The sequence below is a fragment of the Phyllopteryx taeniolatus genome, chromosome 3 (assembly GCF_024500385.1).
Source record: "Phyllopteryx taeniolatus isolate TA_2022b chromosome 3, UOR_Ptae_1.2, whole genome shotgun sequence".
NCBI lineage: Eukaryota > Metazoa > Chordata > Actinopteri > Syngnathiformes > Syngnathidae > Phyllopteryx > Phyllopteryx taeniolatus.
Genome location: NC_084504.1, coordinates 32,435,587 through 32,453,567, shown reverse-complemented (window position 1 = coordinate 32,453,567; position 17,981 = coordinate 32,435,587). Strand labels below are relative to the sequence as shown.

At 44.8% G+C, this 17,981-nt stretch overlaps 1 protein-coding gene across 2 annotated transcripts in view; it reads left to right on the top strand.

Annotated features, from left to right (window-relative positions):
- The first annotated feature begins 6,596 nt into the window (after positions 1–6,596).
- LOC133475628 (transmembrane protein 132D) overlaps positions 6,597–17,981 on the top strand; it is a 29,762-nt gene continuing 18,377 nt past the window's right edge. Inside the window, exons 1-2 of one of the 2 annotated variants that reach the window (XM_061768744.1) lie at positions 6,597–7,122; positions 11,682–12,561. In XM_061768744.1, coding sequence (XP_061624728.1) covers positions 7,050–7,122; positions 11,682–12,561 — 953 coding nt within the window. In that variant the 5' untranslated portion in view covers positions 6,597–7,049. Of the gene's footprint in view, positions 7,123–9,835; positions 10,068–11,681; positions 12,562–17,981 lie in introns of those variants that run through there. The other variant, XM_061768745.1, reaches the window with a different exon arrangement.

Here is a 17,981-nt window from a genome sequence, read left to right as displayed (position 1 = left end):
ATGTGCGAAATGATTTTGTTGGTGCACAAACATCGTCACAGAAAGATCTTTGCTTCATCGGTCCACTTTTTCACTGTTTTCACTGGAGTGAATTAAGCAGTGATGAGACGAGCACAGGGCTGCACGAGATTTGGCTCGGTATGTGTTGGTTAGCGTAGTATAGCGGTGGTCTAAAATGTTATTTTACCTGGTAGGACAACCGATGTGCTGCTTGTATTGTGTTTAGCTTTGTTAAAAGTCCCCGAGAATAATGAGGGGTGAGTCTGGGTGGGTTTCTTTTCAATTTCGTTTACTTGTTCGGCGAGCATTAGCAGTGCGACGTTCGTGTTAGCTTGAAGCGGAACGTAGACACCGGCGATAATGAATGATGCGAACTCACGAGGCGAGTAGAATGGCTTACAGTTCACAAACAGCGAGTACAGTTCTAAAAGCGGACCGCAGTGTGTACTCGCTTCCACCTGCGGCGTCGCCTTCGCACCCGTGCCCAAAAAGACCGCAGTCGCTGACCCGGTGAGGAACTCGGGGGGGGGGGGGGGGGGAAACTGAGCGGATTTGCGAAAGTTGGTGAAACAAAGTCCGGGGAAGACTCCCTGATGTTTGACAAGTCTTCCCTTGTGTAAGTGAGTCGTGTGATGTCTCCAAAGATGTGAATGAAAAACACAAAAATCCAAGCCGGGTAGGCGCCATCTTGTACTTGTATTTGTGAGAATTACTGTATATTCATAGAAATAAATGATAGATGATTGAGCTAAATGGGAGAAGAAATAATTATAATCTGCAGGGCTGCAAGACTTAATTTGGAACTACTGCATCATTGATTTTTTTCCCCCCCTCCAGACAATTAAACTGGAATTTAATAAGAAGAAGATGATGAAGAAAATGTGATCGTCGTGTGGAAACAATGTACTTTTTAAATAATGGCCCGAAGCATTGTCACTCTTGATTTTGGACGCATCCTTTATCTGTCGAACAGAAACGTCAAACGGTCCTCGTTAGTTCAAAAGAGACCGTGTGGAAAATGTTTCCACGTTCTCATGAAAAAGAGCTGTTGAGACATTTTACCGATCTGCAAGCGTCTTTTAAGACACACAGAGGTGACATCAGACATTTCCTGTGTTTGCTTCCCTTCTGTGAGGTGAAACACCTTCATTCATTTGAAAAGTTGAACATTTGTTTTTGTCTTTCTCCTGGAGAGATCGTTTGAACACTTTTCATTTTAACAGGCATATGAGAAAAAATCAGGCGGCACGGTGGACGACTGGTTAGAGCGTCCGCCTCACGGTTCTGAGGACCGGGGTTCGATCCCCGGCCCCGCCTGTGTGGAGTTTGCATGTTCTCCCCGTGCCCAGTAGGAAGACTCTAAATTGCCCGTAGGTGTGAATGTGAGTGCGAATGGTTGTTTGTGTATGTGTGCCCTGCGATTGGCTGGCGACCGGTTCGGTGTGTACCCCGCCTCCTGCCCGATGATAGCCGGGATGGCTCCAGCACTCCGGCGACCCCTGTGAGGACAAGCGGCCCTGAAAATGGATGGACGGATCAAACCCACATCACATCAGGTGACTCAATTCCCTTCTCAATTCAAACAATCTGGGTTGATTTATGCATTTTCTTTTTCAATTTGTCAAGGCATGTAAACATCAAGTCAAGCCCGAGTCAAGCGTGAGCAGCAATTTTCACGTGAAGTGTCTGCTGTCACCCTGCTAAGAGCGAAGATGCTCTCGTGTGTGTCACGCGCGTGCGGCCCCGTCCCGCCTCGGCGAATCTGATGTCCCTGTTGTCGTGCTGCGATTAGGCCCGGGATTATCAGGATCTTGGCAGCACGCGTCGCCGGGACACAGACGACGACACTTCCCATCGTGTGATCTCTCGCTTCGACCTTCGCCTTCCCAGGTCTGAAAGCGGCACAAACGGCGGATTATGAGCGGACTGTAGCAGGGGACGAAGTCGCACGTCGCACTCTTCCTCAACCCGCCTGCGGGTATTCACAGTGTCTCTCGTGGCCCAGTTTGGGCACTGCCAGGGATTTGGGAGCCCTGAAAGAAGATTCACTTTGGACCTCAATTTTATTTTGCCCCACGAGATGGCACTGTTTTTAAATACATATTTAATACAGAGCAATGTTTCCATGGCAAAATGAATCGAGTTAAGCCTGAAAGTATTCATACTGTATAGTTTTTTGTTTTTTTTTTCCAAGTAAGTTTGCAACACAAAACAAAATGATTTAGTGGCATTCAAAAGGATCCTGGCAACTTCAAACACAATCTGCATTGCAATCAAATGCATTGAAAGATGTGCCTGTATTATTATTATTTTGAAGTAAAAATAAATGGAAATTGCAAAACTCGCCTTCCATGAGCAAGGCCGAGTGTTTGAAAAAACAAGCAAACAAAACAAAACAAAACAAAACAAAACAAGGTGAATGTCTTGAATGAATGATTATTATGATTTTTTTTTTTTGCAGGGTGGTAAAGGAAATGTTTAGCGCCATAGTTGAAATGTGCAACTTTGAGAGATGAGGTTACATTAAAACAGGCAAGTTGATTCCAACGTAGATGGAGTGGAACTTCAGACACAGGCAACGTGATGATTGAGGCCCTGGCTAATTAATTCAGGACATAGCAAAAAACAACATGGCCGACCTTGGTCGTGGTGGCCTGAACGTCATCTGTGAATGACGGAGCTTAGCATTTCCTGGTTGTTTTGGTGACTGATGACTTCCCATCTGTTCGGCTCAGGGGCACGGCCCGTTTCCCCGTTATCTAACTACGAAGGCTACGATCGCTCGAGCTCGACTTTTCCGTTGCTCGGATTAATGGCACCGCCGCACTCTTTTGACAGCGAAATGGATAGCGCGCTGTCAATTTACTCGGCTCAACGTTCACTCACGCGAAGCTAGCAGCGATGATGAAACCATTTCTGCCGGCGCAACTCCAAACACAACAACACATTTCTGTCATAGTTTCAGTTTCAGATTACTAAAAGGTTTTTTGGGATCTCTTGGGGTCACCGTTGGTCACTCACGTTCTGCCAAAGCGTATTTGCATACTATTCTTCTTCTTGTTGTTGTTGTTGTTATTATTATTATGAATTGAATGGGATTTGTCTGCATTCCCGCAGAGGCTCGTGCACGCACGTCGTACTCGTGCCTGCAGTGCGGCTCACGTTGCTGGAAAACATCATATAGTGCTTAACATTTCATACGATTTCCAACTCGAATCGGATGGCAAGACATTGTTCTGATATATTTATGAATGCAAAGTCAACCCGATGGCGCCTCGACCGACCGGCGAGATCAATCAGGCCGGCGCGTGTTAGACAGCGGCTCAGTTTGTTCGGTCCTCCGCTTTGCAACCCTTCAACCTTTCCAGACTTGCCATTAATGTTTGGGAGCAGCCCGCAGCGGCCGCTCTAATAGAAAAACCTCCTGTTGCCTCCCGCCTGTGAAGGACGCAAAAGCCATTTTCTTTGAGGAGATAATAGGTAGCATGCTTCCCGCATATCAAACGTCTCTATCACTGTTGTATCCACGGAAGAAGATAGACTACCAGAAGAAAAGAGGGCAAAAACAGCCTCCGCGACATGAGCAGAGAGCTCATTATTTATCGTAGGCTGAGGAAGATAGACTTTTGGAAGCTTTAGTGGGTGAGAAAGAACAAATACAGATTCAGTTTTGTGTCGTCTGCTTGACGTTCACATTTCAAGGGTTATTGTTTGACTTGGCAAATGCGGTTTTTATTCTTATTATATTCTTATTTGTGTTTGACTTGACTGTCTGGTGTGGGATGTGTCCGCATGCCGACTGGCCTTCCTTTCCTCTGTCCACGTCGGACGTCGCCACCAGGTTCTCGTCACAACGTTTGCAGCTTAAAATGGGACCAATGCTTGCAGCCGAAGGCTGAGTGCGAGTGTTAAGTATTGACACAGTGCCATTTGATGTTTTTTTTTTTTAATACTGAGAAAAACCACCTCAGAGGCCATGAAGAATCCACTTAATCAAACAAAACATTTACTGTACGAAACTGGGGATTTTCAAGTGTGGGAGACTCCTCTTGGAGAACTACAGAACAACAGCTGATGCCTCCCTTACTCGCTAATCAAACCTAAATGGGCCTATTTTAGTATTCATTTAAAAATGCACTCAATTCAGAGTATTTTGAACATTTCACAGTGGGTTATGACTTTAAAATGATGTATGAGTGTGCGCCGCGCACAGCGCTGTTTGCACATTGCCAACAAATTCTTTTCCAATTCGACGACCGCGACCGTCATATAGCGAAGAGGTTTATATTGTATTGAACTGACTTTCGGAGATTGCTTTCTGGAGACTGGCAACGAGGACATTAGCGCAGCGCGTGCGGCGAAATCCACCTGAGCAGACGCCCGCGGGAGTGAATGAGTCACTCGGCAGATTGTTCCTGAACTAGCAGCTTTCTCATTTACGCATGTTAGCAAAGATAGCTAAAATGCTTTTGGCAAAGGCTATTAGACATACGCAATTCGGAAAAGGTATCGCGACGATGACACTGAGTGGTGTATGGTGGCTTGCCAACATCTGGGTGTATGCCCGCTACAAAAAGTGTCTGGTGTACAAAATATTGTTGGTGACCCTTGCACTAGTAGTACTCTGGCTCCCTCTCATGGCAGGTGAAAGAATCACTGAATTACAGCTGTTCGAGCTATGCTTAATGAGTGGCTTTAACCTTTTTTTTAAGTCCAATACAGTGCATTTGTTAAGTACAGTTCAGTCGTATTTAACTTTGAAAATCCAGTACATTCACATTTAATAATGTAGAAATGTTTGTTTTCCAACACCACGCCACTGTATTTTAATAATGGTGTTATTTGGAGTGACAAGGTGGTGCTTGTTGCTAAAGGTTGGAGAACCACTGATCTAGTTCAAGGCCAGATTGATCCGGCATCTGTGGCCATTCAGTTACAAGGCTTTTCTTCCATGAGTAGTTCAAATTTCAGCTTTGGGGGAATATATCTGGCTGCTCTCAGCTTTTCAAAATGGCGAGTGCTGTTTATACGCCGAGCAGCATTGTGGACGAGCGAAATTTACGTGTGATGCCCACGCTTGCGAGTACTCGGGCTTCCTCCCACATTCGTCAACGTGCATCTCAACGAAAGAGATCAGGTCAACGTTGTAAGGCCAAGTCAAATCCTTTCTTGGAAAAGTATCCATTTACCTGTTCAGTTCTTTATGGCCTACAGTGTTTGTTTGTAGTTCCGTTTCAATTGTTTTGAGTGAATGCACATTTGATCATTTCATAATTTGGCACTGCAGACACAAATATTCCCATTTTTCGAACTGGAATGGATGATGGGGCATCTTGAAATGACATTTCCCTTTTGGATTGTGACCACGAACAGCAATTGGATGTTGCTCGGAACAACAACAAATCATTCCAGGCTTTGTACTAAATCTGACACCGTTTTAAATGTAACTAGGACACGGAATTTTAAAGTACCCCATTCTAAAAACAGGGGATTTGTGTGAGCAAGGTTTCCACCATCCTGATGACTTTTTTTTTTTTTTTTTTTTTTTATTAAACCTTACAAGAAAATTACTGTTCTCCACTAGTCGTACTACTTGTTCCAACTACTTGTGGGGAGGTGTTGAGCACTAGTAGCCTCTTGGACTCTCCTAGCAACACCAAAATGCCTAGTAGTAGTTTTATTTGACTAGTAACATAGCTATCCGACTAGTTTGCTACAGTTGTCCTACCAGTGTGCAGAAATACAGCAGTTTAAGGCAGTAGTGAAACCAATGTACTAGTAACACGCAGTCGTTCTACAAGTGTACAAGTTACGTTACTATGACAATGTCAATCAAACGTGAGCGCGACTATATCGTGTATCATATGAAAACCCGGGTGATGCACCAATGTCACTTTCTTTCAGACCGAGTACAAGTACTTACCGAAACTCGATAATGCCATCGCGTCGTGCAATCGTGATGAAAATGTGTTTCATCGGATATTGTTGAAAAACTGGACAACTTTTGTTGTTTGCTCGCAACACACACACAAAAAAAGTTTTCTTTTACGAACATTCTCGGAACCTTTTCTCGTGCTGCATTAACCTCCTTGGCTCTGCGCCTTAGGTAGCATTGGTTTTTTTTGGTGGTTTTTTTGTGTGCCTAAAATGGCCGCCACATCCCACAATGCAACGCAAAGGCCGCTTCGCATTATGGGAGATGTCGGCCATTAACAGGTTAGCAGCAACCACAGCGAACGTAAACATGACTGTAGGCTACCTCCAAAGCTTCAGGCACCGCTCGCGTCAGAAATGCTGTTTTCATCTATTTCTGTACGGCACAGTGTTTCTTTTTAAGCGCCCGACGATCAGAATTAGGCAAATATACCGTCGCAGATTTCCTCCATTCCCATTCATGTCAATGCAAAGCCTTACCTCGGTTTACGAGCGTTTCGGTTGCCAAACGAGGTGACGGAACGAATTGTCGTTTGCTTTGAATGATTTCCGAAGCGCCTCGTGAACGTGTGACCTCCCGCGAGAGGACAAGCAGCGCGCCCCGATTGGCTCCGCAGCCCGGCCGCGCCTGAGGCAGCCTTAATCCGCCCGCCACTCACTGCGCACTTTGCTTCCCGCGCGTGCGGGCGGATGATGAACAGCGACAGATGATAACTCGGAGATCAAGACCCTCGCTGAGCGAGCGCCACAATCCGGAGCCACAACCAAATTTGCCTTCCAGCTTCAGAATCCACGCAGCCACATTTCCTTGTACTTCTTTCTGTTTTTTTTTTTTTTTTTAAATCTAAAAGGATTTATTGACTCCGTCTGGGTGCGACGCTTGAAGGGGCGACGTTGACATTTCCGAGGCTCCTCAGGCGCAACTTTTACGCACGGCGCAGTCGGCCACGGGGCGCCCCGCGGATCTCGTCGCCGTCACGATCCCGACAGGTGCGACGGCGTCGAGGCGCGGATGAGCGCGCGCGCGCCACCGCCGACGTTCACCGAAGCGCGCGCCAGCGAGCGAGCCTCGGACGTTGTCTCTGGAGCAAACGAGGAGCCGCGCCGGTGCCGAAATGAGCGTCAACCGCCTCACGTGGAGGATTTTACACCTGATATTGGCCGCTTTGACAACAGTCGTCCCTCAAGGTAAGACCGCATGATCAGAATCACCTCCCTCAGGAAGATCAAGTCTCCAAGTCTCCACTTACGAGGAGGCTGGGTCTCGAACATGGACCAAAAAAGACCGCGGGAATGTACTATTGATCTTTTCCTGCAAGTGTAAATAATAGATCCGAAACTTCCATCTCTCTCTCTGCGTCCCGGACACGTCACACAGGGAACATCGAGCGCCCGCGCCGAATGCACACTTTCCCAATGGCAACTGCAGCATTGCACACTTTGCCGCGTTTCTTGGTGAAACTATATGGGTGCAATGCAATGTGATATGATGATGAGGATGACGATGATGATGAGGAGGATGATGTAAAGCAGCTTGACCAATTTTATGGGTCAGTGACAATCTCGAGCTGAAAGCTCACTCCGCCTGCTTCCTTCCCTTCTCACTTTGTGCATGCTTCGTAGATATACGGATATAAATATATAGAAATAGATATATAGGCCGTCAAATGACGTTTGATGTTCCAAGAGGACTTTTTCTCAAGTACAAAGTCTTTCTGTAGTATTTGTTTTTTTTTTTTTGGAAAGCCTCAACACAGTCAGAGCATGATTTATAATTTATGGTCACGATAAATCAGAGAAATGTTTTTTTTTTTTTTTTTTTTTTTTAAGACTTTTATATCAACAGCTCATATAAACGATGATATACACTCACCTGCCGCATTAAATAATTCCAAGATAATAATTCCATTTTGATGACAGTTATGCTCAGTTTTAAAGCTAATTTTCAGACTGAAGGAAAATATAAAACTGTGAAGCTTTGATCGTATCTTTTCCATTATTGTGGATGTAGTTTGCTGTAGAACAGCATTTCATCATACTGGGAGCGGTTTGTAATTTGTTTGCTCGCCCCAATGATGTAGTTAAATAATAATGTAGACGAGGTCAACGTCACGTGTCAGCCTAATGTCAATGGAAATATCATATGTCATGCAGTCATTTGTGATACAGCTGCATGTATATCTGTGTATTTACTGTACAGTATGTGCTTTAATAAGCACTGTGCATTTGGACAATTGATCCGTTTCCCAAAGTGATGATAAACATCTCATCAGTGGTCTGGAAAGCAGAATGGCTCGGGTGACATCATAAACCAGAGACGACTACTTTACAAAGATTGGATTCAATTTGCCACCCGCAGGGAAACAATTTCAAAACGGGACAGTCCATCCGTCCATCCGTCCATCCGTCCATCCATTTTCTTTTTTTACCGCTTCTCCTCACGAGGGTCGCGGGCGTGTCGGAGCCTACGCCGGCCACAGTCACACCTACGGGCAATTTAGAGTCTTCAATCAACCTAGCACGCATGTTTTTGGGGATGTGGGAGGAAAGCGGAGTGCCCGGAGAAAAGCCACGCAGGCACGGGGAGAACATGCAAACTCCACAAAGGCGGGGCCGGGATTTGAACCCGCAGCCTCACAACTGTGAGGCAGATGTGCTAACCAGTCGTCCGCTGTGAAAAGAAATTTGATCTTGACTTGCGTGTCCTCCTGACCGACAGCTTGAGGGGAACATTTGTATCCGTCCACTGTATTAGCTTTGTTTTTGTCTCCGACGATGCTTTTGGGAGCCCGTCGGCGTGTGGCAGCTGTTTGCCGTCACGTACGTGGTTAGGGCGAAGGCGAGGAACGCAAGGCAAGAACATGGTGGACCCAATTGCAGGGAAGCAGGGAGGCAAGGCAGGAGTGCGGGAATCTCAAAATAATAATATTTAATTCCAAAAACAAAATGAAAACAAAGATCAGGGAAAAGTCGAAATGCTAAATTAACAAAGTCCAAAATCTAAACACAAAGTAACAAAGAAACACTTGAGTGAACCCAAAACAAGAAACAAGACATGACTGGTGAAATACCTGAACGACAATGACAAGGCAAGACATGTGACGACGACAATGAACCGACCAGAACTGAAAGAAACCGGGGAACTAAATCCAAACAAATTGACGAGACAACGAGGAACACCTGGACAAGACACGAGTGGCTGGAGAGAGCTGATTGGTCGACACAAAGTAGACGACGAACAGGCGGACACAACAACCTAGTGAGCGCACGACAAACATGGAACACAGGAAAACATGGAACAAAACTAAACACAACCCAAACCAAAACACTATGTTGTGCAAAACGGCAGAGGTGGCTTTCAGAGACTGCTGTGACTTCTGCACGGCAACACTGATGCTTTGTGACCGGGCGAGGAAAGAAAAAGGAAGATTGCGGTCGTCTGAATATGACAGATATGAAAGAGTGGAGCAGCTGCGGCAACATATTTGCTCTCAGGTTTTGTCATTTGAAAGCGGCACTCACATGCCCAGAAAGGAAGAAGTTGCTAACTCGGTGCCAAGGAGGAATAGTTAGTGCCTTTTAATGTGCTAAACACATCATCGGGTGGACTTTGGAAACGGTCCCGAGATGAATATTGTGATTTGCGTGCGTTGCAAAGTCGGTGAAGTCCTGCGAAGGGCATGTGCAGCCTGTAAAGGGATGAGGTTGCATGTTAAGTAGCTTGTTGCACTGCATTCTCGCTCAGGAGGCGGTGATCCAGTTTATTTTCCTCTGGCCAGCGATGCCGCCAGCTCTGGTATTAAGCCGCACATCTGTCACTGCGGGGCCTGACGGGCGGAGTCAGGACAGCCTTGTTTCCGGCTCGCTTCGCCGTCTCCTTGCACTTTGCAAGCAAGGTGAAAAGGGAGGGGGCAAAGAAGCCATTGTGCTCTTCTCCAGGCTTGCGGCTTGTCAGCGGGTGACACATGCAGTACTGGCGACGTGTCCCGTGAACTGTCAGACGCCATCGCGGGCTTTCGGGATGAGTCGAGATGAAAAGCGGAGGAGAGCGCGGCAGACGGACTACTTAAATGTGAACTTCCTCGGAGGGGCGCGGTGACCGAGTCGGACACACAAAAGCTCGGAGCTTTTCAGTAATATACGCTCATCTGTCTTATTTTCTCTCTCATAATGAAAACGAGAAGGGTGAAACTCCGTTCGTGGATGTGTAAGACGCACGCTAATGCGTCTTTGCGCAACGTTTCGACTTCAATGCGGTGCCGTTAAGATTTGATTTGGGGCCCAGTTGCCTCTAGTAGTGTGTTGCAATTGCAACACCATGCTTGATGCAGCGTCATCCGTTTTATGTTCATTTGCAGACTAAACACACTAAGGAAATTAGCCCCCCATTGCAAACTGAGCACATGCCGGTTCTGACGTAGAAGGAGGATGGATACACGTTGCACAATGCGTGGCTGATACGCTTGGAGCACTAAAAGCAGATGACATATCAGATCATATAATATTCACTTAATTGGTTTGTTTTGATGCAAAAAGGTTGCTTTAAAAAGCCGGTGCTATCCCTACTTGTTTAATGAAAGGAAAATCGGGAGAGACTTGACATTAACACGGACTGTGTATGCTGTTAAAACGTAAACATATAGGAGATTTATACTTGTCAATGCAATTTGTTCACGTAATTATAACATTTTTAATAATAAAAGTGAATCATATTGACAGGGTGAACTTCAGCTTCAGTGACATTCAAAATGTTCAACATGGTTATGAAAATAGAATATATATTGCACATGATTTATGAAATAAACCATGTCAAAAATGGGATTCAGTATCATTTAAGCACTTTATTCAAATTTGGTTTGTGCGGGACATGCTAAAACAACATACGTTCCAATGAAGCAAAGGTGGCAAAAGCTGAAGGAAAAACCCATTTTGGGAAACGTATCGTTGGACTTGTTGGTGTGCAAAACCTTGCCTACTCACAGTATACTAAAACGTCAACATTTCTTTATTCTGCTACATTTCCATGATAACTGAGCGATTGTGTTGAGGACTCAAAAGGTACTTTATAGTAATACTGACTTTACAGTAACCTGAATTTGTGACCAGTGTGTTTTATCAGCTCAGTACTTTTACAATTTCTGGTCACACGTGCGCTTGTTTTTGATCAGATTCGCAGTCGACTGACTGAATCCGAAAGGCTGCTTTAATCCTGCTTTATGATGGTTGACTTCATCTTTGAGCCAGATGTATCAGATCTCACGTTCACCCAAGCCCCCTCGCCCGCCGGCCCCACCCAAAGCCCAACCGCACGCGCACACACAAAGAGCAAGCCGACCATCGGCGTGCGCGACAAGAAACTAGGGCAGCGAAGAAGAAAGCAGAACAACGGCAAATGACAGGCAAACGAGCTGACTTGACGGATACGTTTCAGACATCAAGTAAAAGCGTTGAATTAAAAAAAAAATGTATGCACTGTTGTGTCTGAGCTCCCTGGGTGTTTTTCAGCAGAGATCCTGGAAACTGCTGGTCCATGAAGAAACCAAGTCGCTTCTTGTTGTAATTTTCATTCTTTGTTCGAACTTTCTAAGGCAGCTTTGGCTAAATATTTCTTATTCCCTTTTATACTGTACGTGCTCTTGCAATCATTAGCCTCTGGGTACATTCGGACGATGTGAACTGGATTCGTCTTCTTTTCCGCTGAGATTTAATGTGCGATTATTAAGTGTGATTTTTCCTTTACTTTCCAGACTTCAGCACTGAGGAGCTGACTGACACCAAGAGCGCAGTGCCTTTCACCGTCTTCTTGCCCGTCAGCTACGAGGTTCGGGATGCGGACTACCTTTTCTTAAAGGAAGCAGGGCAGGACTTTATGAGGAATTTCAGCACGCAGAGCAGCACGCAGCCCTTGGTTATTTTGCGAGCGTGCCGCCAGCCGGCCGTCAACGCGAGCTACGGCGTCGTGTCCGCCGAGCGGCTCGTGCCTCTGGATCTGGTCCGGTCCGTGCAGCTCTTCAATGCCCCGGATGCCTTCACCTTCAACTGGAAGATTCAGGCCTTTGTGCTGACGCCTCGAGTCTTCTCCAACAAGCCCAAAGTGCGGGTGCTCTTCTACGTGGCGGGGAGGGACTGGACCAGGGCGGAAGGAGCCGAGGATGAGCTACCGTGTGTGACGGTCTACGCCTTCTGGCAGACGCAGGAGGTGAGGTGTTCCTGTGCCGTGGCAGGCGAGAGGGGAACCTGCCTGGCCGACCTGCGACCTTTGCCCGGCTGGTTCGGTCAGGGCTCTGAGCGCACAAGCGGCGAGAAACGGGACCCGGCCGCCGGTAACCTCGTAGAGCTCTACTACCAAGCGCAGCCCAGAGTCGGCGGCAACTGCAACACCCCGGAAGGCAGTCGTTGGGGAAGCTCACAACAACGGCAGGCGGAATACGTTCCCGTCACGCCCATGCGGAGGATCGGCAGCGTGCGTCTCCTGCAGGTGCCCAAAGGGATGGCCACCCTGTCGCGACTCAAGCTCGGCAATTCCATCGTCGTACGGACGTCCTCCAAACCGCTGAAGAAGACCGACGTCGCCACCTTCTACATCCTCATGGCCAGCTCTGCTCAGCTGACTAACTTCACTCTTAGGTAAGATTGCGCTTCCTGTTTCATTACAATTTCGCCTGCTCAGTGCTTATCTGGATGACATCACCCACTTGCTTCGAAAAATACTGTACTTCACAAGCTCACGCAGTATTCCAAAAAGCGAGCCACTCGTCGTGCGCTCTCGTCTTTCAGCCTCGTGGAGGGCTTTGAAAACAATGGCACATTAAAGGAAATCAATTTCTCGGAAACCAAGATTGAGTTTTTTTTTTTCCTGGAATAGCGGTAAATGTTTAATGCTAAAAATTGCATACATTCGTATTTGAGTTTGCACAGCCTGATGACATTAAGAGTTCAAACATCCTATTCCTCAAGACTGACACGGATCAAACGAAATCCCCTCGAGCCTGAATTTCATTATGGCTCGACTTGAAACGGTTTCCTGGGACTCCTGTTAAATGCTTTCAAGGTCGTTGACCTTCTATTTGGATACGGAGTTGACCTGCCTCAGTCTGCTGGGAGGCTCGTTTCTCGCATTTCTGATTGAAGAAATGTGAAACATGGGCATTTTGACATTTCATTTGATCAACTCCAGGAAACAAACAATTAATTGATTCGTGTTTAAAAAAAATTGTGTCAGAATCTCTCTCTCAGCGCTCCTGTTTGGACGTCGTAGCCAAACAGGAGCGCTGGATTTCGCCTGGATGTACTGCAAGTCAACTTCCGTTGTTCATCTTTAGGCCACAAACTATTTGCGACTGAATGCACAACCATGTTTACTTCTGTTGCTTCAACACCTGATTTATCAACAATCAGAGGTTGTGGGTTGGAGCTTTAGCACAGTGTGTCAAGCGTGCATGTTGTCCCTGTGCTTGCCTGGGTTTGTACGCGCTTCCACGTTCCTAAAACATGAATATTCGCTCAGTCGAAGACTCTAAATTGAGTGTGAATGGCTATTGGTGTATAAGTTCCTGCAATTGGCTGGCAACCATTGCAGGGTGTTCTCAGCTTCTCGTCTCGCCAAAGTCACTGTTGAGGACAAGTGGTGCAGAAAATGGATGGACACTTCACATTCAGCCTGGAAGTGTGTTCTTGTATGCAGCAGTCTTACCGACAGCAATTTGAACATCGAAACACAAGACTGTTGGTTAGGGTTGGGCATCGAGAATCGAGAACCAATTGGAACGGGGACTAACTTGTCCCTCAATCGTTCAAATTAAACATTTTTGGTTCTCAGCTTCCATGCCGAGTCCGCTGACCCCGAATAAGAAGTGACGAAAACCAACAAAGAAGAGGTGAAAATCAACAAACAAGAAGACGTGCTTGTGCCCAACGGCGACCAAGAGTGTGTCTTAACTTTGTTCAAATGAATGACTAGTCACCTCAGTGCAACACTTAAGATTGTATTGTATTGTGCAAAGGAGTTTTTCCCGATGTGTAGCGTCTGACGCGCTCCGAGCCTCAGCCGACACCTCGCGGTGCTTCAGTCAACTCTCAGTCAATTGGGTGAGTGAAACAATCAATTACGTCGATGCCAGTATTGAGACAGCTAACAAGGTAAACGGTCGCTTGCACTTTTACACTGATGGTTTTCACCGTTTATTTTAGTCTTCAAATCAACGTAAGAGCCAGTGACAGAAAGAAAAAAAAAAAAAGCTTAACATTGGGCTAAAACTTCACCGTAGCAACTTTACATCACGATGAATTGGGACAAAATTCCCATAAACGTTGTCTCACAGTATCACAAACACTAATCTTGTGCCTCATCGGTTGGTAGGGAAAGGAATCAGTGTATTATAGCATTTGGTTCCATCCATTAAAAAAAAAAAAAAATTCAGTGAAGTTACTTTTCATTCCAAAATGCTGAGTTCCGGTGCGTAGCCTTCAAAATATAAGGCTACAAGCTTAAAACAGGAAATTAAAGTTAAAACTTGCACTATAAACCATTTGATGTGATAAAACAGTCCCAAATAACGATTTTAACAATACTATATTTAGCTTTTCATTTTAGTCTATGTAGCGGGCTGCTAAGAAAATGGATGTTCATAATTTGGACACCCTTTATTTACCGTAAACCATGCAAACGTTTTTGACCCAGCCCCCTAAAAGAATCGGAATCGAGAATCGTTCGGACCCGCAATCGAAATAAGGAACCGGAACCGTCATCGCTCAAATTCAAACGATGCCCAACCCGACTGTTGGTGTTAATGTGGTTCCTGGTTTATCCAAATATGACATTTGACAGATGATGCAACTTGATGATGTAACCAATTGCAACTTAAATGTTTACAAGCGTGACATTAATCGTCATTGATAACATCAAAAATGAACCACACCGTAATCAACCACAATAACTCGCCTAGATGTTTCTATTATCATCCCAAATACTGTCGGCATACTTTCAAATTAAATCATCATCTTTCAGGTCAGATGGTAAGAAATGAATTGAATGTTTCAGTCACTGAGTTTCTTTCAGTTATTGTTTTGTTTTCCGTTTCTGATTTGTGTTTACATTTGGATCATGTCAGGCTTCATAGAATGAAGGCTGGTCAGCAAGCTGGTGGAAGGATCTTCTCAACAATAAGCTCTGCGATCATTTTAGATATTATCAATGAGACCGTCGAGATCCTAAAGCATGTTGGTGTTGGCTTCTGGACGATTTTCAGAGTCCTTCCAGTTCGTGGAAGAATCAATCAATACTTCCTCAAAGATTTCCATGTGTGATCACATGCTCCAGTGGAGGCGAGTAGGTGAGGGGACGAGAAGCTATTCGGACATTATTTATTCATCTACACCTTGCAAATGATCGGTTCAGTCAGACACTTAATTCAAACCGGGCGTATTGATTCATTCGTTTTAGACTTAGACTCACCGATCACATTATTTAAACTTGCCATTGAGATTGAATTCTTAAATGTTGCACTAAAATGATAATTGTCAATAAGACGATAGGGTAGCCATACTAAAACTTAACTGCAACCAAAATAATAAACATATTTTATATATATATATATATATATATATTTTTTTCAAACTGGAAAATGGAATGCATTTAAAGATTTTTTTGAAAAAAAGTAGCCATCCCAATTCATTTGGCATGACATCCTCAATATGTCCACTTCTTTCTTGGTACTTTTGGTCCTTTTTGATCACGCAATAATTTGTCACGGTCGCACAGCTTTGACTTAAAGTAAGGAAGGCATCACAGTCGTATGGCATGATGTGTGAGTGATCTCTTCCAGCAAGAAGCCTCATCCTTTGCAGCCTGTGACAAATTTACAAGCATTTTTAGTGCCATCTGGCAGCAGCGTTGGCATCAACTGGTTCTCGACCCGCTAAACTGCTCCACAAGTACGATAAGCACGTTGCTGATAGCTGGCCGTCGGACTGGTTAAACACTGGACATCTGCCCGCATAAATGATTGCATCGGTTCGTGACTGTCTACTTGGCTGGCCCAGCAGTGATGCATTCACAAAAACCAGAGACACAAATAATTTATGGAGATGTGAGAATCGTTACAAACCCACTGCAGCGTCTTGAAATTAGCCTCGGTGAAAAAAAAAAAAAAATATGCTTTTAGAGCATCTGTGCAAAGATATCTTGTATTCAGTTGCATCTCATTTTTAAAAAAAATTATTGGCAGTGGTGCTGTTCTATTTATTTTTTCTTTTAACGTATTCTTTTATCTATCTATCTATCTATCTATCTATCTATCTATCTATCTATCTATCTATCTATCTATCTATCTATCTATCTATCTATCTATCTATCTATCTATCTATCTATCTATCTATCTATCTATCTATCTCTCTCTCTCTCTCTCTCTCTCTCTCTATCTATCTATCTGGACAATTTATTGTCAGTAATTTATTATACTGTACTGTAGACCCCCACATACTCTTGCTTTGGCACCCATGGATTGACCTATTTTTTCTTTTTTAAATTTCATTAAAATATATCTTTTTCAATTCTTTTGTCATTTTTCTGTTCATTTTTTTTTTTGGAAGTAACCCCTAAAACGGTTATTGGCTGTTTATTATTATGGAGGATCTGTATCCCTTTTATCTCAGAACAGTTTTATTGTGTCGCAGTGGAGTTTTTAAGCTTCCGCTGTTGTATTATAATTGAGGTTTATTGAGAATGAGAGTCGATCAGTCGAACAGAACAAAGTTTCTAGGGGGGGGGAGAGAGAAACGAAGACAAAAGACAGAGCACTAATTGTAAACAGGATGAGAAAAGTAAGTCATTACATGACCTACAACAATGAAACATGAAATATGAGTGTTGCACGGGGCTGTAGCGCTGCACCCTGTGAGGGAAGGACAGGACAGGACAGGACAAGATGGAACAGGACGAGGACAGGAGAAGACGCATGCGGGACCAGGGTCGTGAACCCGGCTGTGCAACTGAAGTGTGGTGGGATTGACTATGTCAATTCCAAAAGTCTAAAGGACTATAGGCGAGTATGAGTGAGGGGATACACAAGCAATTTGCCTCTGATATGCATATGCGCCCAGATGTGATTAGTGAGGAAAAATATTTACAGTGAGTGATGTGAGCGTGTGCTAAGTGAGTGAGCACATGCTGTATGGGCTTTTTCAAAATGAAGTATGTGAGAAGATGAAGAGTATATACAGTAGTAGGCGAAACAAGGTGCCACTCACGCCTTGCCTGGTCACAAGTGAGATGGATGGCAGGTGCAGCACCTGAGAGCTGTTTTTCTGCACGCAGTGTCAGCTTCAGTCTCCGTGGCCGTCCATCTCGCCTGCCGCCTCCTCGGGGCCGCCGTGGACACTGCTTCCTACTCCCCACCGCTCATAAAATAAAACTCCTCAAATCACAGGGGATTTTCTTCTTCCCAGGGAGAGAGAAAAGGGGGAAAAGGGCGGATAAGTCTTCTTGTTGCTGTCGCTTTTTATTAGTTAAATCCTGTTCCTTTGGGCTTAATACGCAGCTATGCCTGGCTTGAATGCCATCTTGGTTTTCTTATTCCCACATTGGGTCTAACATCCTATGAAAATGGCATGAAAGCAGTTTTTAAAGCAAACACAAATAAATATAACAATACTTGAGTCAAGTCAATTGTCTCACAGGAAGCTCTATTTAGATACTTTGCCAAATATCCACTTTATCATTATTGTACAGTCTGAATAAATTCTTGTATCCAAATAATTTTGGTGGCAGAATTTGCATTTCCCGCAGACATAGCATCTGGATTCTGATTGGTGGTGCAAAAACAAATAGTTAGTTAATACTTCACTGTATATCATTGCAATCCTCAGATACTGTGATGACACACAGCAATATCATGTAACTGGAGCCGTAGTTAGTGCGATGATTTGACATAGACATAGTCATCGATGAGTCGAATTATTTAAAGTAGTCTAGACTCAGGCTAGACTCAGGACAGAAGTGAGTATTTGCGCGCAACAGTATGGTTTCATGCCTTGAAAGAGTACCACAG